At 41.0% G+C, this 27123-nt stretch overlaps 1 protein-coding gene across 1 annotated transcript; it reads right to left on the minus strand.

Moving 5' to 3' along the window:
- Positions 1-26549, minus strand: TMEM71 (transmembrane protein 71). Its single transcript, XM_060116242.1, has 8 exons — positions 26510-26549; positions 25228-25288; positions 23053-23265; positions 21103-21275; positions 9988-10173; positions 6339-6414; positions 3262-3323; positions 1-83 (listed from the first exon to the last, which is right to left on the minus strand). The coding sequence occupies exons 1-8, from the start codon at positions 26547-26549 to the stop codon at positions 1-3; spliced, it is 894 nt and encodes a 297-aa protein (XP_059972225.1).
- Positions 26550-27123: the final 574 nt, after the last annotated feature.

A 27123-nucleotide genomic window follows, 5' to 3' on the forward strand; every position in this document is an offset into this window, starting at 1 on the left:
CTACAACTGGGACAATTTCCAGATATTCAGATTGAAGACATTCATCAGAGGCTCTCCTGAATGGCTGTCAAATTTTGGCAAACCTAGGTCAGAGAAAGGAGGAAAGAAATGCATAATCCATCCACATACATGAGAAAATGCAGTATCTGCTTGAATTACTGCATGACCACACGCACACACACACACAAACACAACTACCTTGAATAATCAAAACTAGGACAGGGGTGCCCCAGCTCTTTTTCCTCCTATGAGTTCTCAGTTCTCTCCCTTTCCTGGGACAGGCTACAGAGGTTTTTGTCCCTAATCCCAGCTTGGTACTTAGTTAACTACTATTTTATATTGTCTTTTTTCTCTCCACAGAAAACAAATGAGTTTTCCCCATATTTCTACTCTCTAAAGTTGATTCGTTCATTCACCAACTGTATAAATATATATTTCTTCATGGAGAAGTAGAGAAAAGAGACGTTGCCCATTTTGCTACTATGATGTCATGAATGCAAAATGGACACTTCTGATGCTAACACGTTATTGGCGACATGGGGTACCTCTGATGACCTTCATTTGAAAGGGACCTTCAAACCAATGGTGAGCAGTACAGACAGTCCCCAAACTTGAAGACTTTATATTTAACCAAGAAGGTGGTTGAGTAAGAATGGCATTATGGTATGAAAAGGGATGTGATTTGAGAATTATAAAGTGCTAAAGAGCAGGTATCTTATCTAATCTAACTCTGTGCAGCACGGGACTGGTGTGGGAGGGCTGCTCCGTAATGTTTGATGAACTGAATTCAGAGCTTGTCCGCAATTCCTGTAGTTTCTCCTCCTTGATTAGTGGAGGAGACCTATGAGTCGTTCTTGTTCGTAACCATGTCTTTGGCTTATTGGTTTCTGGATGTGTTTATATATGAGGAAGAGGGTTGCAAACTCTTTAATGTACAGGAGCAGAGCTCTTGGCTCTAAAGGAAGGACTTTAAGAAAAGAGACAGCAAATACATTCAATTCAATGAATATTTATGGAGTACCTACTATTTTCAAGGCATTGGATACAGAAAAGAAGTCAATAGTCCTTGTTTTCACAGATCCTGAATGCAAGAGTGTGTGCATATGAGGTCGGTGGGCAGGAAACGGGAAAAAATGGAGAGGAAATGAGAGAAAAACAAGTTGAAGTATGTACACAAGTAATCAAAGACGTGATCTTGTTCCATAAATGAGGCTGTAGCTGAGAGTGTTTAAGATGGAAATATCATCCTGGTCTTGATCTAATTTCTTTTAAGAGGAGCACAGAACAGTGGGAGATGCCCTTAAAGCAACAGGTGACATAACACCTGCAGGTTAGATACTGGCTTATCCAGCCTGCCTTCCCTGCCCACCCTCCTTACCTCTCCTGATCTAGCCAAACATCATTCCTGGTGATCCCATAGCCTCTGTGCTAACTCTGTACTTGCACTTACCGCATTCAAAATGTAACTTCACCTTGCCCTTTACATGTCCCTCTAATTAGACTCTGAAATCTCGAGGCCTTGGCATTGTAACCCTGGCACTTAATGACAGTGTCTGACCCTTAGCAGAGACTCCATAAATGTCTGCTGAGCATTACTGGACACCCAGTGCAGCACAGAACACATCGTAAACTCTCAATAAAGATTTAGTAGGCTAAGCGATGCCACTTTAGAGATCAAGGGGTAAAGGCTTTACAAACCATCTTTCCAAGACTTTCATAGTTAATGTGCAAAGAATTTCCTGGGGAGGTTATTAATAATATATAAAGACCTCCTCAGAAATTTGGATTCAGAAGGTCTGGAATCAGGATCCATTCCTCTGCTTTTCAAACAAACTCCCCAGTTGATTCTAGAGCAAATGTCCCCATGCCGTGCTTTGAGAAATTCCGCCCTCATTAAGCTTCCTAAAAAGATGATACTTGTCGTTCTGATTAATTGTACATATTCATCTTAAAACTCAAAGAAAACGGATTTCTACTCTTCTCACCATCTGACACTTCTGAAAGTCGGGTTACATACTGACTCTTTGGATGAAAGTCTTTTGTTCAGACAATATAAGTTAGTCCAGTCCTGACTGGTGCAACATCTCAGCCCAAAAAGCTGAGCACACGTGCAAATCTGTGGTTAACCTTGTGTGAGATACGCCTGTGCACAGCCCCGTAGCTAGAGGGAGAGAAGTCGGTATCTTAGAAAAGTTTTAGACAAATATCATTAATTTATAAGAACTAAAGAATAAGGATTTCTTGGGTGACCTCAGGACCCAATTTTCTAACTATCAGGTTAAATAAAACTTAGCTACACCAGATGCTCGCCCCTAGAAACCTGGAAGGCCAGGAAAGGAAAGGAAACATCTCTCAGCGTGACAGTAAATCAATGTTGGCTGGAGTCCAAAACAAAATAAGTCTTCACTAAGCCGCACTGTGATTTCAGAATTAGCAGAAAATTTTCATAAATAAGGCAACAGAGTGTCAAGAGAGAAGGCCAGTAAACTAATTTGAATTACAGACCTCAGCCTCCAAGCTCTGGGAGTCGACCTCTGGCAGCCATATTAAAGTGAGGGTAATTAACACCATCCATCTTGCAAGGGGATGGCGCTTTGCAGGCTGTTTGAGATTCTGTGAGCACCTCACCCAGACCCCAGTCACCCTTCGAAATATGCTGAACTATGGCAGTCAGCATATAGGGGGATCGTTAAGTAGGTGGGTGAGAGATGGTGGAGAAATCACAGTTTGTAACTGAGATCATTTCACGGGCAGTTTGCCAGCTCTTTGGGAAACTCTAAGATAAAAGCCTTTTAATATGAGCTATTTATGAAGTACAGTGCTATGAATCTATAAGAGCCCTTTAAAAACTATTTAAAAATTGAAAATTCATATGATTTCCTTAGTCTTGCTGCCTTAAAAACTAATTCTATCTATTTTGGTGTAGGAATTTAGGAGACAGGTTAATACTACTATCAGATCTTAGCAGTAATAGAAAGTATTCTTCAGAACAAATAATCAGGACCTTTCTTGTACATAGTCACTGCCATCCATTACTCAGCAGAAAGCATTCTCAGATATCAGATTGTGGTCGTCTTTGTACAAATGATGCTAACACAGGCGACACTTACCAAGTGCAGGTGGTGGCTTTGAAACAGTTGGCAAGGCTGAGAAGGAATGACTTGACAACATCTTGGAGGAGAAAGAGAAAGTATTTTTAAATGCCAAAAACTGGAATGAAATACAGGAATCAGAGCAGTAATTTGGGAAACGGTTACTTACAAGCAATGGTTATCACCAAGGAGCATGTGAAGACACTGGCTATGATTCCTCCCAGAAACCATCTGAAACAGCAGGATTGCTTAGGCTTAGCAAACTAATTGTATATTTCCAACACATGAGATGTTCTTTTAGAGTTACCATAGATGGATGATTTTAGGATTTACTATAAAACTACAGTAATAGAGATAGTGCAGTATTGGCAAAAGGATAGAGATATAGATCAATGGAAAAGAATAGAAATTCCAGAAATAGACCCATACAGATACAAGTTAAGTGATTTTTTAACAGAGGTGCAAAAGCAATGCAATGGAAAAAGGAGTGTCTTTTCAACAAATGGTGTGAAAATAATTGCTTAGACACATGCAGAAAAACAAACCTATACAAAGACATCACACCTTAACACAAAATTTAACCCAAAATGAGTCATAGACTGAAATGTAAACCACAAAAGTATAAAACTTCTAGAAAAAAAAAGAGAAACTTTGTATGCCTACTGCTTCATAACCTTGACAAAAGAGGGTGTTAAACTTTTGGGTTTTTGTCAATCTGATGGATGATTGTATCACACAGTGGATTTTCTTCTTTTTGAAGCATAATATTTTTATAGCTTTTGTGCTCAAAATATGAATATTGAAAGAGATTGCAAATAAATACAAAGGCAAAAGGAAAATGTCACCAAAAAAATCCCACCACCCTGAAGCATTCATTATTAAATTCTGACAAATATCTTCTCAGACATCTCTTCATAGGCATTTTAAAACTTTTAAAAATTGAGCTTTAGCAAATGTACACTAAAACATATAAAGTGCACATTTTGGGTTTTTAAAAAATATAAACCCTTGTAAGCAAGAAATAAAATATTTCCAGCACCCCGTAAGGTTTCCTTTGTTGATCTTTCCCACTTTATCCCCCCAAATTAACCACTATTCTTACATCTATAATAACTGATTGTTTTTGCCTTTTCTTGACAATCATATAGACTCTGTTGTCATCTTTCACTTATATAATATCCGTGAGGTTCATCCATGCTGTTGCCCATAGGAATAGTTCTTTTTTAAAAAACCAATTATTTACTTAACTACACTTTTTACTTTAGAATAACTTTAGATATACAGAGAAATTGCAAAAAAGAATACAAAGGGTTCTCACATACCCCATATCCATCTTCCTCTGTTATTAGCATCTTACATTACATGTTACCTTTGCCATAATTATAAGGAACCAACATTGGTGCATCACTAATAACTCAACTCCACACTTCACTTGAACTTTACAGTTTTTCCATAATTGATCCATTTTCCAGCATCCCACGTAGGATATCACATGACATTTAGTCATTATGTCTCCTTAGGTTCCTTTGGGCTGTGATGATTTCTCAGACTCTCCTTGGTTTTGATGACCTTGACGGTTTTGAGGAGTACTGGTCAGACAGTGTGGAGAGTGTTCCTCAAGTTGGGTTTTTCTCATGGTTAGACTGGGGTTCAGAAGACCCTAGAGGTGGAGTGCCATTCTCATCATATCAAGGGTACATGCCGTCAACATAACTCATCCCTTTTGATGTTGACCTTCATCATCTGCGGTACCATTTGTCAGTTTTCTCAACTGAAAAGTTTCCTTTTCCCCCTCTTTCCAAACACTACTGCTTGGAAGCAAGTTTCCAAACATAGCTCAAACTCAAGTGATGGGGAGTCAAGTTCTCCTCTTAAGGGAGGAGTTTCTACAGAAATTAACCTAAGAGGAAGACTTTATTAATAGTCCTGTGAAATAAAGATAAGTTTCCATGATCAGCTAAGTCTGGGAAAAGCTAAGTTAAATAAAGCTAAACAGGTTGCTTCACCACATTATTTCACTGAGACTTTATTATGCTAATACACATTGTGATCCTCCAACTTGGGATATAAAATGCAGAATTTTGCAAATGTATTTTTAACTACAGGACTCCCCCCAACCCCTTTGTGTTCTTCTGGTTCCATTATCATCTAAAAATACTTCTCAAACCTCATAATTATCTGGGAAGCTGGTTTAAAGTATGGATTCTCACTCAATCTAAATTGGTATCTCAAGGGATGGGATCCAGGGCTTTGTATTTAAAAAGACAACTCCCCCAAGTGATCCATGTGATGTGAGATACTTGATCATCAACAGGAGGGACCTGAGAGGAAGCAGTACTTGGTGACTGGAGTTCAAGGACCACAAAGACCCCAGGAGGTACCATTCATCCCTGTTTCATTGTTTCAACAAGTATTGATGAGGCCCTAGCACAATGTCTCTGTTCTCAAGGAGCTTGCAATCTTGTAGGGAAAGACGGATCATTAGCATTTAAACAAATGAACACATAATAGGTCAGGTGGTAATAAATGCTCCGAAGAAAAGCCAAGTGAGATGTGTGTGATAGAGAATGGTATTCTATTTATACAGTGTCAGGGAAGGGCTTTCTGACAATGTGACATTTGGACAGATTCCAGAAAGAATTAAGGGCACAAGTTATTGTTTCTCCAGAAAAAAAAGTCTGTAGTAGGCAGAATAAATAGCAAGTGCAAAGGCTCTGAGGCACAGGTGGGTTTAGCACAGATGGGACTTGATCACTGCCCTGGAGACTTGAGCAAGAAAAGAATAGGAAGGACACACTGGACAGAGGGTAGAACAGAAACGTGCCTATAACCAGGCAAGAGCGTTATGTCCTCTGAGATGCTGAGGAGACATTTTATGTGAGGATATAAAAATATAATGGGAAAGATGGAGTCCCAATGGGACTCCACTGTGGGGACTTCACATGCCCTTGAACTCCAAGTAGGGTTACTTAGACTGTATCTGTAACAGGGAGTCACTGAGGATTTAAACAAAGGCTAATGCATGGTAAAACTCCAATTTCTAGCAAGATCCACTGCCTTTGGTATGTTTTGTGAGATAATGGGAGGAGGGAGGTGATAGATAAAAAGGCAATGGACAGACAAATGAACAAATCTTAACCACAGAGCTACCTAAAATGCTTTGCAGAACAAGGCAAGGAAATCATCAATCAATTACAGCTTCATTAATTATGAAACACAACTGCATGAACATAAAATCTGAATTACCTTGCACAGGCAGAAATAATTAAGCATGCAGCAAACAGAGTTGCTTGAAAGGAGACCTCTCGTAACAAACTGGTTTCTAACAGGAAAAATAAAAAGAAATGAATTAGAACTCAAAAACATGGTTTTCAAACGTACGTCAGCTCAAGTAATTTGTCATAAGTGATAAGATAAAATTATCAAATGTTGTACAGGGCCATATTTCCTGAAAAAGATCAGTTTTGCCCTATCACTAAAAAAATAAATAAATGATTACATTACATAAACAGTTTGGGACTTGCCTTTTACTTTAATGCTGGGGAAAGGCTTTTTAGAATTTATGCTAATGTCAGAAATCTAACTGGGATGATATTGACAATAATATTAATGCCTCAAGTTTGTGGAGTGACTCATGATTCACAAAGAGCTTCCCTACATCAGTTCATTTCATCAACACGACAAAAGCGTGAGGCGGGAACCATTATCACAGTTCTGCAAATGAGAAGACCAAATTTCAAATGATGAAATTCGTCCAAGGTCACACAGCTATGAGGTGCCAGAGCCAAGATTGAAAAAACACATCTAGCCAGAACACCATGTTTTGCCTAAAATGGGGCAGGGAAAGAGAATGGCAACTTGGCATGCTGGGAGTCTCTAAAGGGCAAAAAAGAGAATAAGTATTCTGAACTATCTGTCCTTAGGAAACTCTTTGCTATCGTAAAATATTTCAGTGCTACTAAGCCACAGTGGAAATGACTGCAAATCCTCCAGAAGTTATAAATGGAAGAGTTAAACCAGTTGTGACCCTGAGTATTATTCGAATCACCTAAAAGAAATCAGAGCTAGTTTAAGGATTGCCACATAAAGATCTAAAGGAAAATAGAACAAACCTCAGCTTAATCTTTGCCAAATGCTTCAAAAGCTCAATTTTTATTTAAATAGTTGTTTAAAACTTGGAATGACTTTGAGCTATGAACATGTTTATTTTTGCCATTTGTGCTCTGAATGGTGATCGAGTCAGATAACAAAAATCTACTTAGTCCATAATGCGGGCAGAACACTGGAGACTGGCAATGCAAAATATAGCAGTTGTGAATGACGTCACTGCAAATGTACAGTATTTCATGTATACTGTGATTTAAATAAGTTATTGTGGGTTCAGTTGAACACTCAACCATCCTTCTAAAGTGTGTTTCTATTCTTAGCTTCCTCTGATTTCATGTAGAATTTGAAACCCATTTTCTCACAGAAATAAGTCTAGCTTGACTGCAAAGATCACTAGACTTGAATACTGAAAGAAAATTGGGTTTAAATTCAAGTTCTATAAAGATATGCATTGTGTGATTGTGGACAAGGTGTTCATTGATTCATTCCATCAATAGCCATTCACTTAGCATTGATTTTGGCTTAGTTCAAGTGTAACCTCCTTCAAGAAGCCTTCCTGGATGCCTTCAGCTCCCCCTTGGCCCTTAGCTTCTCCCTCTTTATAATCCCATTTTACCTTATGCCTGTCTCCATCAACAACATTTTCACACTGAATTAAAATTGCTGTTTTCTTTCTCTATAATTCCCCACCAGACTATTGAGAATAGCTATTTGCTGTTCTTTGGTGGCAGTGCCCATATTTTCCTTGGGAAGCCCCCTCTCCCCTTCTCCTAGTACATGGTACCCATGGACAGACTGATTTCCCTCCCAGTCTTTGATCCACTCCAAGCCATTTGGAGCTTTACATAGTTATTGACAAAGGGATTGGTTTTGTCATGTAAATGGGAACCGGGGAAGCCTGCCCTTTTGTCCTAACTTGAGAAGCCAATAATTTCCTTCTGCTGGCCTTGAACATGGGAAGTTGTAGGCACAGAGCCAGCAGGAGCTACCATGGAGTAGTAAGTAGCATTTTAAAGAGTGAAGCTGACACAGAAGAAAAGAGACTTGTAGAGACTGACAGAAACCTGAAATGTTTGCCTGGAATTTTTAATAATATGAAGCAATACATTCAATGATTGATTAATCCACTCTGAGTTGGATTGCCATCCGCTGGAACTCAAAAAGCCCTGAGTAATAAAGGTGATGCCATGCACGCCTATATCCCTAGCATATGAACCATCACCTGAAACAGCCTGCACACTCAAAACCTACATGCGAAGGACATAAAATAGAATCAAATGGAGACCTTGTCCACTCAGGGCTTCATAGCCAGGTGAGGCAAAGGAAGATGGCGTCAACAGAGAGATAGATACACGGTGCTGGGTGCCATGGCATCTCAGGGAAGCCAAGTGTTACCTCAACCACCCAGCAGGGGGCAGAGAAGGCCCCACAGAAGCGGTCTCCTCTGAACTGTACCTTGAAGAAAGAGTAGGGGTCTTCCAGGTATAGCCCGTGGGAGAAATTCTAGATAAAACAAAGAACATGTACAGAGGCTTACTTGACCTGTCAGAACTTGAGTATTCTTATCTGTAAAATGGAGATAGCACACTTAACTGGTCCACCACAGTCATGGAGCCCCTGCTCTGTGCCAAGCACTACCTGGCTAAGTTTAAAATCTACAGATGCCTAAGACATGGTGCCCATCCTGAAGGAGCTCACAGCATGATGTGTGAGATACAAAAGTAAACATGCAAAAGCAGTGCAGGAAATGGGCATGGAGGAACACAAAAAGGGGTTACTTAACACCTCTTCCTCAGAAAACAGGGTGGACTCCCTGGAGGAGGTGGCTGTGAAGCCTTAGTAGGTGTTGATCACCGGGAAACTGTCTAAAAAATAAACACTGCTTTCCCTGTCATCCCAACACCTTGAAAGGGAACTAAAAAACCCTCAACACTTATCTAATAGCTGCACCGGGAACAAAATAAAACAGAGCATATTGGTCTTTGGGAGTAGAAGTGGTCAGTGAAATAAATATTCATGATTTGGGGAAGGCAAACAAAGAGAAGATATTATTTTTCCGTTTAACCTCAATCTTATGTAATCATAACATCATATTTTTGGAGTGCTTAGTATACACGATGCTAAGTGCTTGACACGGATTATTTTAGTCATTTACAAGGTAAGCACTGTGGTTATCTCCATTTACAGATGAAAACGTGAAATTTTGGAGGGTTGGGTAAACTGCTTCTGAGTTCCAGCCAACAAATGGGCACTGGGCTTTGAACCTTGGCAAGCTGAAGATAGAGCCTTGAGGCGACACTGTGTGCAAACATGATTAATCTGATATTAGCAAGCTAGAGATTAAGGGAGATGCTTGCTGAATTTATTTCAGATTTACTGCTGACAGGAAATAACAATGCCTTGATATCTTTTGACTTTCCTTGCTGGGGGCATAGCATGAAAGGACGTTCTTTTCTTTCTTCCCTTCATTTTCTTCTTATAGAGTATGTCAAATGCACTGCTAAGTATAAAGGTGATAATAATGTACACCTGTGTATGCACGACTCCGCTTTAGCCAAGCTTAACATTTTGCCAAATGTCTTCGGGGTTTTTAAAAAATAAATAACACTGCAAATCCAGTCCTTCTGGTGCCTCAGAGATGGCACCTCCAAATCAATCACTTCTCTGAGAATGCATCACATGGGCACAGGCTGATACCAGCACCTAAGGGGACATTAGTCATCTCTGTGCCCTGAAAGGAAGAATTATTTGGGTATGGCAAAGATTAAAAAAACAAAACAAAACTCACTTGGATGATCCAAAATGTTTTCCTGGAAATGTTCAGAAGCTGTGAACTGGGACTGAGGAGGCAGGTTGTGGGAGTTTTCTCCAGGACTCTGAGAGGTGACATGGCTGGAAAGGGAGGTTTTCACAGACTCTGCATTTAGCTTCTCCGACTCCCAGTTATCCGTCAGCGACCAGTCCAAACCACCTCCTGGAAAAGCAGAAGGGATCGGTGCTTGTGTGTATTTGTGTGTGTGTGTGTTTCCGGTGACTAATGATCCTAACAAGAGTCTCAAGAAGGACAGAAAACTGGAACTGAACGAGCAGAGATATTTTTTTCCTAACCTCTATTTTCATGGCATGTCTGGATCATAAAGTGACTAAGGCAGCCCACAGGTGACAGCCCCAGAGAAGATGCCAAGCCAGAGTTCCGGAAGGGGAGCCAGGTAGAGGGGAAGGCAAAAGCTTCATGAGCCCCGGGGCGGGCGGATCCGTTGATTCATTCAATGCAGAATTATTGTATAACTGCACACAGGACACAGCTCCAGAGGCTGGGAGTCGGAAGTCAAAGTAGATACTGCTGTGCCCCACTCACAGTTGGAGAGGGACAGGCACACAAGCCCACAGCTAAGAGGCAACGAGGTCGTTGCTATGTGGAAGCCTGGCAGAAGGTGTCCAGATGGAGCCTAGGAGGGAGTGTGTGAGTGCTGAAGTGGAAACTTGAAGGCTGAGTAGGAGTGCTTCCAGAGAGATAGCAGGAAGAGGGCAGGCCAGGCAGAGAGGAGAAGGAGGGAGAGGGGGAGGGGGAGGGGGAGGGGAGGGGAGACAGGGAGGTGGGGGAGCAGAGAGGGGGAGGAGGAAAGACATCAGCCTGGGAGAGAACGTGGCAGGTTCCCAGAAGAGGGAGGCCTCCCATGTGGTCAGACAGGAAGTCCTGGAAGATGATTCTGGCTGGACTGATAAGAGGGGGTCAAATCATGAAGGGCCTCATGGGTCACACTCAGGAGGTAAGATTTATCCTGAGGGCAACTTGGAGCATGAGTGTAACAGGAGGTACCTGGTGTGTTGAAGTGCTCACTCCGCAGTGAGAGATGGGAGAGAGGCCCCTCCCCGTTTTGGAAGCTGGGAACGACTGTGGAACTCCAAGAGACACTTGGGGTCCTCATATAACAGTGCTTCTTAACCAGAAGTAATTTCTCTCCCCAGGGGACATTTGACAATGTCTGGAGTCATTTTGGGTTGTCACAACTTGAGCAGGGGAGAAGGGATGGGGTGTCACTGGTATCTAAGGAAATAAAACCCAGGGATGTTGTGAAACATCCTATAATGCACAGGACAGGCCTGGATACTGAGCTAATGAACTGATGCTTCTGGACACGGGAATTCCTGCCAACCCTGCAGGTTGCCTCCCACCCTCCCACCCACGACTTGCTGCCTCTTGACAAAGCAATCTGCAGAAGCATCCCTGCTGGTTGCCATAGAAAAAGGAAACAGTAGAAAGTGAAACATGCAGAGCGTCCAGTCAAGATCAAGTTGCAGAGGAGGTCCTGGACCTTGTTCATTGCAGCACTATTCACAACAGCCAAGTTATGGAAACAACCCGAGTCTTCACCAATAGGCAAATGAGTAGAAAATCCTGCCATTCGTTAACATCGTAGATGAACCAGGAGGACATTATGCTAAGTGAAATAAGCCAGTCATAGAGAGACAAATACCCCATGATTCCACTTACACACATGGTATCTAAAATAGTCAAAATCAGAGAAGCAGAGAATCAAATGGTGGTTGCCAGGAGCTGGGGGGAGGGGGCTATGGGGAGTTGTTCAACAGGTATAAGGTTTCAGTGATGCTGGCTGAAAAAGTTCTAGAGGTCTGCTGAGCATAGTGGCTATAGGTGTCAATGAGGTATTTTATGCACTTCAAAATGTGTTGAGAAGGGAGATCTCGCTTTTTGTTCTTAGTACAAAAAACAGACTCCCCCCAAAACCCCCACAGAAACAAATGACTCCACAAAGGGACACAAGGAAACTCTGGGAGGTGTTGGATGTCTGTTGCCTTGACTCTGGTGATGGTATCAGGAGGGTTTGCAAATGTCCAAACTCATCAAATTGTACACATTAAATAAGTACATCTGCATATATCAATTATACCTCAATAAAGCTGTTTTAAAAAAAGAGAGGAAGCTATGTGGTCAAATTAACATGGAAGTGAGAAGGAACTGGTAACTTTCATGGCTGATTATATATTCATGAATGGCACTGAACTAAGATCTGCGGAGATATGGTTGAGGATGTGAGAACAGTAAAAATATTCCTGTGCTGTCATCCAAGGCTGCTGTGTTGAACTTATACTTTGCCACTGAGAGTGAGATGAAAGAAAAATGTATCTCGTGTAGAATACTGGAAATATTACACAGAATTTTCTACAAGAAGAGTTGACATTAAAAAGAGAAACCACAAAAGAACCTTAACAAAAAATGATCAAGGAATTTTCATCTCTGAAAGGACACGGTTTGCCCCCATTTCACGCTTCCCCTCACTGACATTTTTTCCCTCTAACCTTCATAATAAATGAAAGAATCATAATGCAGAAAACCTTTCAGTAAGTAGTTCTTTGGTATTATATTTGAAGATACTAATTTCATTCTGTTCCTCCTGATTTATTTAAATGCAGGGTAGTTGACTCCTGTTTTAAAAGGATGAATCCATTTCTCCCGAGCACATTCCCTATCCTTGCAATGTAGAATGGGCATTTGTTTGCCATAGAGGGAAACACAAAGTGACATACAGATGTTGCCATTAAAGATATTTACAGAAGAGGCGCTAGAGCAAGAGAAAATCGCAGACCTCAGGCAAGGGTGCCTTGTCTGAGGTCATCTTGTCTTTCTTTCTTGGGACTGGCAGAAATAGAGCGGGAAGTCCTGATTCGTCCTCCCGGCATGAATCCTAGATCCTCTATCAGTATGACTCACGGGCTCTGGGGATGCATCCCAAATTGCAGTATTGGGTCTGGGGAGCCACAGAATGCCATGGCTAAAGAATGAATTGCAGCTAATGAGGAAAGGTATCTCGACACAGCTGTGGAAGGGTTGAGCTGAGGATAAACAAAATAGGCAACAACAACACAAAAACATATTTAGCCTGAAAAATGAAGCAAAAGGAAATCAGAGGAAGTAAGTTTTGATTGCATCCACGGCCCAGAGAGAAAACAACAAAACAATTTAATTTTGAATTCTTCTCTAGTCTTCTAACTCGGCGACGTTTCCAGAGAAAACTAAATTGCTGATAAAAGTCATGGGGCTTTGGGTAAATCCGGAAAATAAGAAGTCTGGGGAAGATTTGATTACAGTTGACAGCAGAAATGAGAGCTTTCAAAATCCTGTGTGTGCGCACCCGGGTTGACTAATTACTGATTTGGAGGGGGGTGGTTTGATTTGTTATATTTAGAAGATATTTGGAAACCATGAGAATTTTAACAAGATACCTCATGCACATGCGGTGCTGCTGTGGTCCAATTGCTTTAAGGTTGTTTGGACATATTTTGAAGAGGCAACTATGGGAAAACAAGATGTTAATTTACAAATATGTGAAACTCTGCCTTTAGAACAGTGATTCCCAAACTTTAGGCATCCAAGCATCATTTTCCTGATTTTTGCTACATCCCGGAGCCTTCTTAACTCCTAGCCATTACATATTTTCTTAAATTGTTTCACTTTAGTCTTTTACTTTAAAGGAAACTTTATATCAATCATTTAAATGCCTTAAAGAAAAAGTAAATATAAAAACAAATACAGTGAAAATGAGACCTTATTTAATTTGCACTAAATACTTTTGTAGGGGAAAGCTCTGAGTCTGTTCTTTGTTAAAAGAGAGAGTAGTGAGTGTTCAGGAGTCTTAAAGCAACTGAGGCTCTCATCTGAGCCCTTCTCCTTGGTTTTATGAGAAAGATGGTGAGATCTGGAAGAGGAGTCAGAGCTTCGGTCTCACTGAGAGATTGGGCATTCACTACTGTCGTGTCCTAGAGGCGTCTGCCGCCTCACCCACACTTTGGGAAAACGTTGCTTTAGAACCAAGAAGAGACTTGCCCCATGTGTTCCAGAAAGTCAGCCTAGGACCAAGAGATGGATGTCCCAAGTGCATAAGATAGGTCAGCAGAAGCAAGCCACTACTGCAGCTGTGCTGCCAATGAGAGGAAGATGCAGCCCACCCTTAAAAGGCAAGGAGGTTTTGACTGTGTTGTATACTAGTATCCAGGAAAGAACAGTGAAATTGAGAGAGTTATGAAGTACTGGATTTGGAAAAACCTGGTTTTTATAAAACAGAATGGAATGAAAGCCTAAGCCCAATATTGCTGACTTTGCCCCCTGAAATAACAGAACGCTATTGAGACAATCCCTTGGCAACACGAAGGTCACGGAAGAAAAAGTAAGCAACTCAGGGCTGAGCTGTGATTCCTTTAGGGCAAAAGAAGGGCAGGCCCCCAACCATGACCAAACACCACTTTTGCCGGGACCGTTGCAACACGCAGTGTTCTTGCCCCTGCTCTGGCACCTTATCGTTTTGATTAGGACCTTGTTGTCTTTTTACCAACTTAATTACTTGAAATGCTAATATAGCCTGTCTCTTTGCTGTTTCAAGGCTGTGATATATTTTCCTAGTGTTTTTGGTTTTTAAAAATAAAAAAGGTTTAATTTTTCCTCCAGAAAAAGAAAAAGTTATAAGAGTCCAAAATAGGCAAATCCATGCAGACAGGAAGTAGGTTAATGGTCTACTAAGGGGTAGGGGGACAGGAAATGGGGCATGACTGATAAGGAGTGTGGTGTTTCTCTTTGGTGTGGTGCAAATGTTCTGGAATTAGAAAGTGGTCATGGTTTCATAACCTACTTTGTGAATATACTAAAACAATCACTGAATTGTACATGTTAATATGGTAAACTTTATGATATGAATTATATCTCAATTAAAAAGTAAAGAGGGCTCCTTCTCACTGTAGGTATCTGTGTCAATCTGTCTGGGATGCCAAAGTTGGCAGGATCACCTCTAGTTGCCTTTTTTATTTTTTTAACATCTTTATTGGAATATAATTTCTTTACATTGTTGTGTTATATTCTGCTGTATTCCAGTTGCCTTCTGATTGAAGATGCCGTACATAACTTTTTTTTTTTTTTTTGCGGTACATGGGTTTCTCACTGTAGTGGCCTCTCCCGTTGCGGAGCACAGGCTCCGGACGCACAGGCTCAGCGGCCGTGGCTCACGGGTCCAGCCGGTCCACGGCATGTGGGATCTTCCCGGACCGGGGCACGAACCCGTGTCCCCTGCATCAGCAGGCGGACTCTCAACCACTGCGCCACCAGGGAAGCCCTGGTGCATAACTCTTTTACCAGAGACTTCTTTAAGGCTCCAGGACACTTGACCTCTTTACCAAGCGGCACACCCTGAGTCATTTCTTTATATGCTCTTCTTTCATGGCATCATGCTGTTCTGGTCCTCTGCCTGAGAAACTTTCCCCACAGTGCCTGTCCTGGGTGTAGCACAGTGAGCACATACTCAAGATTCCTTGGTTTGAGGCCAGCCTATGCTACTTACTAGTTGCGTGGCCCCATGAAAAGTATCTAATCTGCCTTAGTTTCCCCCTCCGTAAAATGGGGATAATCATAATACTCTCTCCATGTTGTTGCAAATGGCAGGATTTCCTTCTTTTGTAAGGCTGAATAACATTCCACTGTATGTATATGCCACATTTTCTTTGCCCATTTATCTGCTGATGGACATTTAGATTGTTTCCATATCTTTGCTATTGTGAGTAATGCTGCAATGAATATGGAATGCTGAGAACTCTTTGAGATCCTGATTTCAATTCCTTTGAATATATATCCAGAAGTGGGATTGCTGGGTCACATGGCAATTCTATTTTTAATTTTTTTAGGAGCCTCCCTACTGTTTTCCATAGCGACTGTACTAATTTACATTCCCTGCAGCAGTGCACAAGGGTTCCCTTTTTTCCACATCCTCACCAAGACGGATGAACCTGAAGCACATTGTGCTATGTGAAATAAGCCAGACACAGCAGGATAAATGCTGCATGATTTCAGTAGTCCAAATTTCACTTCCACAAGATGAATGAATCCTAGAGGTCTGTACAGCACGGTGGCTATAGGTAACAATTCTGTGTTGTATACTTAGAACTTTGCTAAGAGGGTAAATCTTACATTGTGTTCCTAACACACACACACGCACACACACACAACTAATACTCCCTCATAGACTTTGGAGAGAAGTGATGACATAACATAATGGATTTGTTGCAATGGTGCTGGTCCATAGCACTCATTACCATTAGGGATAATTATTACTGGATCCCTTTCTTAACTCTCCTTTCTGCTCATCCACTTGTTTTCCTTCTTTATTCCAAAGACTCTACTACTTCTCATACTGGCTTCCAAATCAATATCCAGATCCTTCCTTACTCCTGACCTCTTTTCTTACACTTCCAAACCCCTACTGGCTATCTGTCTACTTCCCATAAGTACTACAAATTTAACTCATAAGAAACAGAATTCAGGGTCTCTTTTCCTGACCCCAATCTGTTCCTTTTCGCCTTTTTACAGCTAACTCATATTAGGCAGGATACCAGACCCTGTACTAATATATCCTTTCCATGAATTATTGCATCTCATCCTCACAACAATTCCACGTTACTATTTTTCTTATTTTATATACGTAGAAATAGAAGACCAGAATTGTTCACTAACTTCCCCAAGAACACTCAGGTTGGAGAAGGTGATTCAAGGACTTGAATTTAGGTCTGTTCAGCTCAAAAGCTCAGCCTCCTCATCACTCGGCCAGACTGTCTTCCAGGCCTTGGTGACAGGCAGAACTTTTCATGCAGTTCCCCGAATTAAACACATCTGTTTTCTTTGATTCCTCCCACTTTCTCATCACTACATTCGATCTGTCACCAGCGTGTCAATTCTATCTTGAAAGAGATTCCTTCAATCTCTTCCCTCTATTTCCAGAGCCACTGTCCCTGGTGTGCCCGTTGGTTTTAATTGGCTCTGAGTTCCCACTGGGTACCTCCATCCAATCTGCACTTCATGGTGCTGTAAAGGCAATCTTTAAACATCTAAATCTGATTGTGTCATTGCCCTGCTTAAGAGCCTTCTACTAGAAGATGTAAGCTATTAGATATGGAATGGATAAACAACAAGGTCCTACTGTGTAGCACAGAGAACTATATTCAGTATCCTATGATAAACCACGATGGAAAAGAATATCAAAAAGAGTGTATGTGCAAAGCAGAAATAGAGACACAGGTGTAGAGAACAAACTTATGGACATCAAGGGGGGAAGGGGGTGGGATGAACTGGGAGATTGGGATTGACATATATACACTACTATGTATAAAATAGATAACTAAGGAGAACCTACAGCGAACTCTACTCAATGATCTGTGGTGACCTAAATGGGAAGGGAATCTATAAAAGAGGGGATATATGTATACGTATAAATGATTCACTTTGCTGTACAGCAGAAACTAACACTACATTGTAAAGCAACTATACTTCAATAAAAAATAATAAAATAAAATAGGCTTCTAAAATATCCTTGATTGATTAGATAAAATCCAAAGTCCTCAACACGGTGCAGAAGTTTCTTCAGATATCTTCAGTCTATCATTCTAGGCTCACCCACCACATCCCTTTCTCCTTCTCTTATCTTTGTCCTGTTTATACATCCTTGTTATTGTGGGGAACTAGAATACACTCAGTTTAATTACTAGTTTGTTAACATAAGGAATTGTTTCTTCATTTAACAAGCACTCTATTTTTTTAAATGAATCTAGTGTAACACACACACACACATTCACACACAAAAAGTGGTGAAATCTTCATGGTCTGGCATCAATGTCAATTTCCTGGTTTTGATAATGCACTACTGAGTAAGTTTTACCAACAGGGGAAGTTGGGTGAAGGGTACACAGGTGCTTTCTGTATTATTTATTTTTCAACTTCTTATGAATCTATAATTACTACAAATCCAAAAGCTTTCACAAAAATAATATAGTATTTGAGCTGTCTGCCCAGGAAGCAGGTTGAGAAAAATAGTGGACACGTAAGGACCATATCTTTAAATTCTTATATGGTTGTGTTATGTGAGTCCTCTTGCTTTGCTCTTTGGGCCTGGGCTATGAGGTATATGCTGGAAAGGAGAGGAAAACCCTTACCGGCAACAGAGCAAAGGCTGGGCTTTCAAACTAGACAAACCTAGGTTGAATTCCAACTCTGCTGTTTATAAACTAAATGAACATGGGCAAGTTACTTAACCCGGAACTTCAATTTTATCATAATGATAATAAATATGATAATATGACCTAATTCCTAGGGGACTTTGAGGTGTTTAAACATGATAATGTATATAAACAAGGTAATATATAAATAATGATATAATGCATAAAGAACATAAACAAGACAGAATGTAAAGTGCTTAGCGTATAATAAGCACCCCTGACTGCTCTCTTTCTTTCTCTCAGCCCACGTCAGCAAAATCCTGTTGACTCTACTGTCGAAGTGTATCCAGAATCCTTCCCATTCTCACCGCCACCCTGCTGTCATCTTAGTTCAAGCTGCCATTCTCTCCCACCTGAGTCACTCTAACACCTCTTCACTGGTTTCCTTGCCTCTGCCCTCTATACCTACCTCACATCTAACCTGAACACAGCAGCCAGAGCTATGTTGTCAAAATGTAAGCTGAATCACATTATTCTTCTGCTCAAAATCCTCCAGCGGTTTCTCCTCTCGCTCGGAGCAGAGAGCAGAGCCTTTGAAATGGTCTCACAGCTCTCACCGTCCTTCCGCAGCTGCTCCACCCTTGCACCTCCGAGATCCTGAGCTCTCTTCTCCCCTCACTCACTCAGCCCCTCGCAGGCTCCTAGGCCAGAACCTTTGCACTTGCATTTCCTTTGCCCGATTGTTTCTCCCTAGATGCTTCACTCCAACGTACTGCCTGGAGGGGTGGGATAGGGAGGGTGGGAGACGCAAGAGGGAAGGGATATGGGAACAGAAGTATATGTATAACTGATACATTTTGTTATAAAGTAGAAACTAATACACCATTGTGAAGCAATTATACTTCAATAAAGTTGTAAAAAAAAAAAAGTCCCTTTCAGGAAGGCCATGCCAGTCACCCCACCTAAACTTGAAATGCCCATCCCTTCCTCCTTTGCTGCCCCACACTGCTTACCACTTTCCAGCATGCTTCATAATTTACCTCATTGCATTCCTTGTCAGGAATGCAAGTTGTGTGTGAACAAATAGTTTTGTCTGTTTTGTTCACTGATACGTCCCAGTGTGTAGAACGATGCCTGGTACCTAGTTGGACCTCAATAAAATCTTCCAAGTGAACAAATGAATGAATGAATGAATTAATGAATCCCAGCCTATGAACAACAGGAGCAAAGCAGCAGAACTGAGGAAGAGCACGGTGTTCAGGATACAGCGCAGATCAGTGTGATCAGAGTCCAATGCGTGTATGTAAGGGACCTGGTCTCCCTCCTTCCCTTCCCGGAAGACATCCTGAAGAGCCCTCAATACCCCAGGCTTCCACTGCGTTGCCCCCACACTCTCCTCACCCTGTTTCTGGTTCTCTTCTGCCTCTTCCAGCTGGCCACCAACAACCTCCAGGTCGGTGATACCAGTCACATCCTATTTAACTTTGGGACATGACTTGCCACAGTTGACTGCTCCCTCCCTCCCGTATCAATGTTTCCCCTTGCTTTTCATCACACGCCACTCTCCTGGTTTTCTTCTCCCCTCTCTGGATGCCTCTTCTCTATCTCTTTTGCAGGCTAATCCTGTCCTATTCACCCATTCAACATTTGGATTTGTAAACTTCTGTTCTAGGCTCTCTGTTAGCCAACTCTACTCTCTCCTGATCTATCTCATTCCCTCCACGGCTTCAGTGAGCACCTAGACTGAGATGGCTCACAGACGCATAGCTCGAACTCAGATGGCCCCTCTGACTCGCCCCTGGGATGCCTTAAAGGAACTTAAATGGAATATCTTCCTAAACCTTGCATGTGGTCTTTCCTCACCCAGCAAACCTATTCAGTAGACTCCCCAGACCGTACCCTTTTGTGTCTCTTGAGCCCAGAATGTTCCTATTTTCCCCCTTTGCCCCAAACGCCCTCCTCATTGTCCAGAGCTCAGCTCAAATGCCACTTCCACAGAGATGCCTTCCCTGAGTTTCTGAGTGGGTCAAATCTCCCAGGACATCATATACCTTTTCTTCATGGCACTTACCATAATTATTATTTTATATTTGTGCAGTTATTTAACAAAGGTCCGGGCCTCACCACACCCCTGACCCGGTAAACTAGAGACAGGGGTTATATTTGTATTCACCCTTTTGTTCTCAGTGTTAGCACAGTGCCTAGCAGATGGTAGGTGCCCCATAAATACCCTTGGTTTCCATGCTAGTAATAAAAATAATTATAACCACAAATTATTGAGTACCATGCATTAAACTATGCCTGACATTCATTGTTCCACTTAATCTTCAAGCTAGGCTTTGAATTCCCATCAATGTTTACATACATATGTGTATATATGTATCTATACATACATATTTAGGTATATTAATATTACATAATGTGTATTACATAATATGTATAATGATATATCTAATTATATGTATAACATATATTTCAACAGGAATATATTATATATATATGTATTACATTATTATAACTATGTATACATATCTTGTTTTAAAAATGAGGAAATTGAGACTTAGCAAAGTTAACTATCACAATGTACCCAAACTAGGACATGAACCTTGAATCCAGGATTCTTTCTCCACCCAAATCCTGTCTGGAAAAGATCCATTGGAGATGTGCAAATATGTTCCAGGTATTATCAACTTAATAATTTACACATTGAAATTAAGCTATTTTGCATGACATGGAGACTAATGCATTTGGATTATATAAGTAGCGTGGAGAGGACTTTAGGTGAATATTTAAAATGTGGTTCATCCTCTATAGCAAAATGACTGCTGTCTCTGGATTTTACATTGGTCCAGGACCACATGGTTGCTACTGCGCATTTGGAAATGTCACCATGGAAAAAGAGGTTCAAACTCACCATTTTCATTGCAATGGTTTGTTTCCAGCCTCCTGACCCCCTCCAACCAGACATCCTCATTGGGGGAAGAGTCAGCATTACCAAAGATGTTTCCATGCAGCCAAGATTCAGAGGTGCTGAGGTTGAAGAGAGAAGAAAAAGAATGGCGGATTCTCTTTTTCTTTCTAAATATTCTGGAGAGAAATGAAAGTAGCAAGTGAATCATGAGTAGGAGTCAACTCAGGGTCAAAGCGGAGAATTTAGTGAAAATGGATGCACAGGGCACATCTCTACCACCCAGGTCCGTGAAGCTCATTTCATTTGTTTCCTTCATTAATTCCAGAGAAGTTTCTTAAATTTCTGTGTGCGCCAGGTGCTTGGATCAATGTCAAGTATATTGAGATAAAAGACAAAACCTTGGGTCAAAAAAGTTCATAATGTAGTATGGGAGAAAGGCAAAAATAATGCAGATACAGCTAATGCTTTCAATGACCTCATCATGTGCCTGGTGTCTTTCTTAGTGATTTACATATAGTAACTCACATTATCCTCAGAACAGCCCTGTGAGGTAGGCACTACTGTTACCTCATTTCTCAGATCAGGAAACTGAGGCACAAAGAGTTAAAGAACTTGTCTGAGGTCATACAGCTAGTAAGTGACATGACAGGGGTGCAAACCCAGGCAGCCTGGCTCCATCCTCTCTGCCCTCGATGATAACTGTGCTCTGTGGATGTGTGTTCTGACCGCATTAACCGAGGCTGCTTTGACAGCACCAGGAGGGGTATTGCTAACCTGGAGTCAAGGGAGCCTTTCTGGGGTATATGAACAAGTCTCATATTGAGTCATGCTAGGAAATGAGTCAGGAAAGGTAAAAAGAAGGCGGATAATGAATAACCTTGACTGTTATGTGAAGGAGTTGGAATTTAACATAAGAGCACAGGGAGATCACTGAAGTATGTCAAGGGGAAGGGGGTGGTAGTGACGTGATTTGGTAATTGCATTTCCAAAAGATTTTGATTCCCCACACATCCACACTCCCAACAATTCATCTCCTACCTTGTAATCAGTGTTATCTTGCTAAGGATGAATCTGATAGTTTGTCAATAGCTCCTCTTTTCTCTACAGAATAAAGCCCAACCTTCTCAGGCTGGAATGTAACCTCCTCAATCCAGCCCTGCTTCTGGGCTTAGTCTCCTCTCTTGGGAGAGCAGCCCTTTCCACCCTGAGTGGTAACCCTCCCAAACTATGTGCCATTCCTCTCACTTTATATCAGGGTATCTTAAAACTCCATGCCTGTTCCCTCTTTCTGGAAGCCCTCTTTCCTACATCTATCTTAACTAACAGCCTGTGCCTCTCAAGACTCAAATCAATCATCCTCATCTCTAGGAAGCTTGTATTAACCTGTCGCTCCAAATAAAATGGGCCTCCTTTCCTTCTCCCCTCTGCTAACCTCTCTCAGGCTTCTCTCCCAGCACCTGTATTGCTTCATTGCTTTCTTTCTTTTTAATTTTTTTTTTAAATTTTTATTTTTATTTATTTTTGGCTGCACTGGGTCTTCGTTGTGGTGCGTGGACTCCTCATTGCGGTGGCTTCTCTTGTTGCGGAGCACGGGCTCTAGGCGCGTGGGCTTCAGTAGTTGTGGCTCATGGGCTCTAGAGTTCAGGCTCAGTAGTTGTGGCGCACGGGCTTAGTTGCTCTGTGGCATGTGGGATCTTCCTGGACCAGGGATCGAACCTGTGTTCCCTGCATTGGCAGGCAGATTCCTATCCACTGCACCACCAGGGAAGCCCAGCTTCACTACTTTCTTTTGTTTGCACGTCGGCCACACCTGCCCCTTGTGAGCCTGTGTGTTTCCACCAACTGGAGCCGTAATGGGCTCCTTATAAACCATGTTGAATGAACAAATGAATGAATGAATAATTAACGTTTGGGTTGGACTTCAGATCCTTTTACCTAACCTCTTCTACTTACTTGACTAAGTTCTCCTTGTACGGGACACTGGTCTGGGAGGGGCTCAGAGTTACGTTGCCATCTTTGTCACAGAGAAAACTGTCTTCGGTCCAGATGTAGTAGCCATTGGTGAGGAGTCTGGGACTTCGGCGACAGGTAAAATGGGAGCCCGTCAGGGGATCTATGGAGCAGCACTCAAAGGAACCGTCACCATCCAGGAAATCACAGACAGAACTAAAGAGGGAACGAGAGGAGACCTGTCAATGTCTATCTGGTTCATCCAGTCACACAAAAACCACATTTCTAGTCCCTGTGAAGGAAAACCACCTCTTTGCATTCCTGGCTACCAATTACTTCTGCACCTCAGAGACTGTCTCTCTTAAACTTCTGACTTTCATCTCTTTACCTGCGAGACAATTGAGCTACAGCACATTGAGCGTTTCTTTCTGTTTTAAACACTTTGATGAAAACTTAGGGCTAATCAGTTTCTTCACCATACGATACCCCTCACCCTTGAATGGAAAAAATTGCAAAACAGCCTACCTGGGATGTTGGAAGCTCAGAACCTGTTCCAGCCACCCTTACTTCGAATAACCCTCTGAATGCTATATCCTTACTCTTGTCACTCTAATAGATAAATCATACCTACACAACCACCAGACATGTATGAATTATAGGAGAACATGCAGTCAAAGAGATCTTTTTGGCTTTTGCCAATTTCCCTCAGGTCAACCACACAAATGATTGCATAGTTACCCTCCCTGATTTGCTATCCAGGGAAGTCTTCTACTTAGTTGGGTGAATCTGTATATGTCTTAGGTTTGAAAAATAAGTACATGTCTGTATGGTTGAAAGGCAACCTCATGCCTCATGCTTTACTGAAATTCTGAAAATTTTTTTAAGTTTAAAGCTTATTCATACTGTATATAAAATAGATAACCAACAAGGACCTACTGTATAACACAGGGAGCAATATCAATATTTTGTACTAACCTATAAGGGAAAAGAATCTGCAAAAGAATATATATATTTTGAATATATATAACTGAATCACTTTGCTGTACACCTGAACCTAACACAACATTGTAAATCAACTATACTTCAATAAAAAATTTAAAAAATTAAAAAAATAAACTGGTGCCATCAAAGAAAAAAGCCTATTCACAATTATTACATGCACTAAAGTTAACAAAATACTATTTTAAATGGATATTATTTATGGAAAACTTACTACGAGCCTGGCCCATACTTCACATTTTATCTGCTTTTCACAAACCTCCCTAAAAGCTAAGTATTATTATCTTTATAGTACAGCAGGAAAAAAAATATGAGATGCAGAAGGGCAAATAAGTTGGGTATTTTACACAGCTAGTAAGTGGCAGAGTTAAGATTTGAACACTGGTCTTTCTGACTCTAAAGCATGTACTCTTTCCATGTGACCTGCTTGTTCATCTTTGGCTGATGCATTTGATAGTAGTAGGAGGCCTAGAATTTACAAAAAAGGACAGGTTCTAATATCAAAGCATGATCCCTTTATACCACTGGTACATTTCACAAAATGCTAGAGGAAACATTGGCTGATGCCTGCGTGAGGAATAAAAGACAGACAGAGAAACAGAAAAAAAGAAAAGAAAAAAAAGTAAGGAATGAAAAGAAAAGAGACTTCACGCAGAACTTGAACAAAATGGTAGATTCTACACGTTTTAGTGGAACATGACATTGGCTGGCTTGTGCACTGGTATAGACCCTTGTGGCTCTTGTAAAGTGAGATAGTAAAAGCATATTTAAGAGGACATCAATTTGAGAAAAAGGAACCATGCATCGGTATTCGGTAGTTTCTCCACTCACCAAACAAACAAACCATTCACGTTTGCCCACACACTCATCTCCCTCCCTCCCAAACTCCATTATTAGGTTAGGCAAGTTTGCAATTTGTATGTGCATGGGACTGGAAATATATCTCCACACCAAAGATGGATGAAACCTAAAACTAATATATATATCCCGCACTACGTGGCTTACGGGATCTTAGTTCCCTGACCAGGGATTGAATCCCAGGCCACAGCAGTGAAAGAGCCGAGTACTAACCACTGGACTGCCAGGGATTTTCCAATATTTTTAAGCCAAGAATACAATAAAATAATGCATACAGAAAGAATTTGATTGATTTTTCTTGTGAAAAGCCCCATGGAATACCTTGGGAAAATGCAAGGGGGAGACAGCTCTACAGCGTATTCTTTCTCAGACCGGGAAGAATCTGCATAAGTAAATGAGAGAGAAGTACAAATTTATCACACTGCATCAACATGCATGGTTGCAAACAGTGGAGGGTGTGAATAGCTGACGTTCCAGCCTCAGCAGAGATTCCAACTGGTGCAGCCATCCAATGAATCAGGACAAGCACAACTTGTCACCAGGTCTCTACAGGCAGTAAGACATAATCTAGGGGCTTCTATCTCCTGTCTCTTCTCTCACTCAACACTCCTTGAGAGGTTCCTTAGTTTGGATGAGGCAATAATATGCCATTAGCATCAAACTGACTCATGAGAAGGAGGAAGAAAACATCTTACGTGAACCTGTCCCAAACCCAAATCAATTACCCAATGTTCTGGTTATTTTAGCTTACTCAGTCATTTGAGGAATTCAATCATCTGCCTAGATTCTCTCTCATTAGTGCATTTGAAGGCACTTCTATTACAAAATAATGAGCAGAAGACGAGTGGTGGAAAAAAATAAAGTTTTGTTTTATATAAATGATTTTCCAATGTATGACGCCTATGAGTATTCTTAATTAAAAAATAGATCATGCATTCATTCATGTTCCAATTTAACCAAAGGCATGGCAACAGATTTCAACTGGGGAGAGTCGTAGTTGATTAATATTCTAAACTTTAAAGCAGCATTTTATATTGCATAGTAATGGTGTGAATACTTCTAATAGACAGGTTCAGTGAAACTTGGTTCCATTACTGACAATAAATATCTAAGACAAAGAAAGGAGTTTAGACTTTCAGATTGGGTTGGTGGATTTGAAGGAGAAAATTGTAGGAGTGTGAGGGAGGGTAGAAGCAGGGTTTGGGGAGAAAATAACAAGAGGAAGGAAGAAATTTGAAACCACTACCGTTTGAACAACGCCCACATTTTCTGCAAGTAGCTATCAAAATCATTCGGTATTTTTTTACAGGCCAACCGTTTTGCATCTTAATAGTAACTGATAAACAATCCCCTTTCACATTTATGCACAGGCATCAAAAAATGGTGATTTTTTTTTTCCTACTAAAAGGAAAAATACCACATTTCTCTCAAGGAAAGAAATGAAGTCAAAATCATTGCCAAAGTGAACACTGGCATTTAAGAAGCACGAGCTACTGACAGATGGTTAATGGTATGAGTATCAGCAAAATCAAAGCAAGGAAATTGCTAAAAGAAGTCTAATCGTTCAAAAGATAATTGCGTAGAGCAGTTCTCCTACATTTACTTGCTACTGGTGTTGACATCAGTTGAGATATTCGGTTCATCTTGGGGAGGCTGCTTGTTCAAACTTCACAGATTTTCTGCAGAAGACATTAAAAAAAGGTGGATTATGTATTAAAAATAGAAAGATGATGCCAAAACAGATGGCATCTACTAATTGCACTAGTCAGATTTGTTTACTGAAAGAGTACAGAGATAAATGGGATTGAAGGCAGGGTTGAAGGACCACTGAGGCTGTGTCTGTCTCTATGATTTTAGATTACATTTTCCACCGTCTTGCTCAGTGCATCTAAATAATTTTTTCTCTAAATAAGCACAACATTTTATTCAGGAAAGCTAGGCTTACAAAGTTTGACTTGTAATTAAAATAAAATAATAAAAATTAATTATTTGATTAAGAAATCAGAAAAAAAAGATTGGTTCTAGAACCCTCTAAATAGATGTATTTGTATTTTCATCATCCAACACACATCAACTTCATTATCAAGTTCAAACAATGCTAGGGGATTGGTGTCCAGCACCCAACACTTCAAACCATTGACAGGTAGTTACAGAGGGGGCTGGTGGTCTTTTCCAGTTACTACCACCCTGGACATTTCTAAGTAGCATAAGTAGCAT

The sequence above is a fragment of the Mesoplodon densirostris genome, chromosome 13, assembly GCF_025265405.1.
Source record: "Mesoplodon densirostris isolate mMesDen1 chromosome 13, mMesDen1 primary haplotype, whole genome shotgun sequence".
NCBI lineage: Eukaryota > Metazoa > Chordata > Mammalia > Artiodactyla > Ziphiidae > Mesoplodon > Mesoplodon densirostris.

What these genes read in the sequence shown, in the direction of transcription:
- TMEM71 (XM_060116242.1), bottom strand. Translation starts at nt 26,549, where the DNA reads ATGAACCGAATATCTCAACTGATGTCAACACCAGTAGCAA. An exon ending in TACAAGGAGAACTTAGTCAA is followed by an intron (nt 21,276 to 23,052) that starts GTAAGTAGAAGA and finishes ATTTCTCTCCAG; the next exon opens with AATATTTAGAAAGAAAAAGA. An exon ending in CTTGGTGATAACCATTGCTT is followed by an intron (nt 84 to 3,261) that starts GTAAGTAACCGT and finishes TCTCTGACCTAG; the next exon opens with GTTTGCCAAAATTTGACAGC.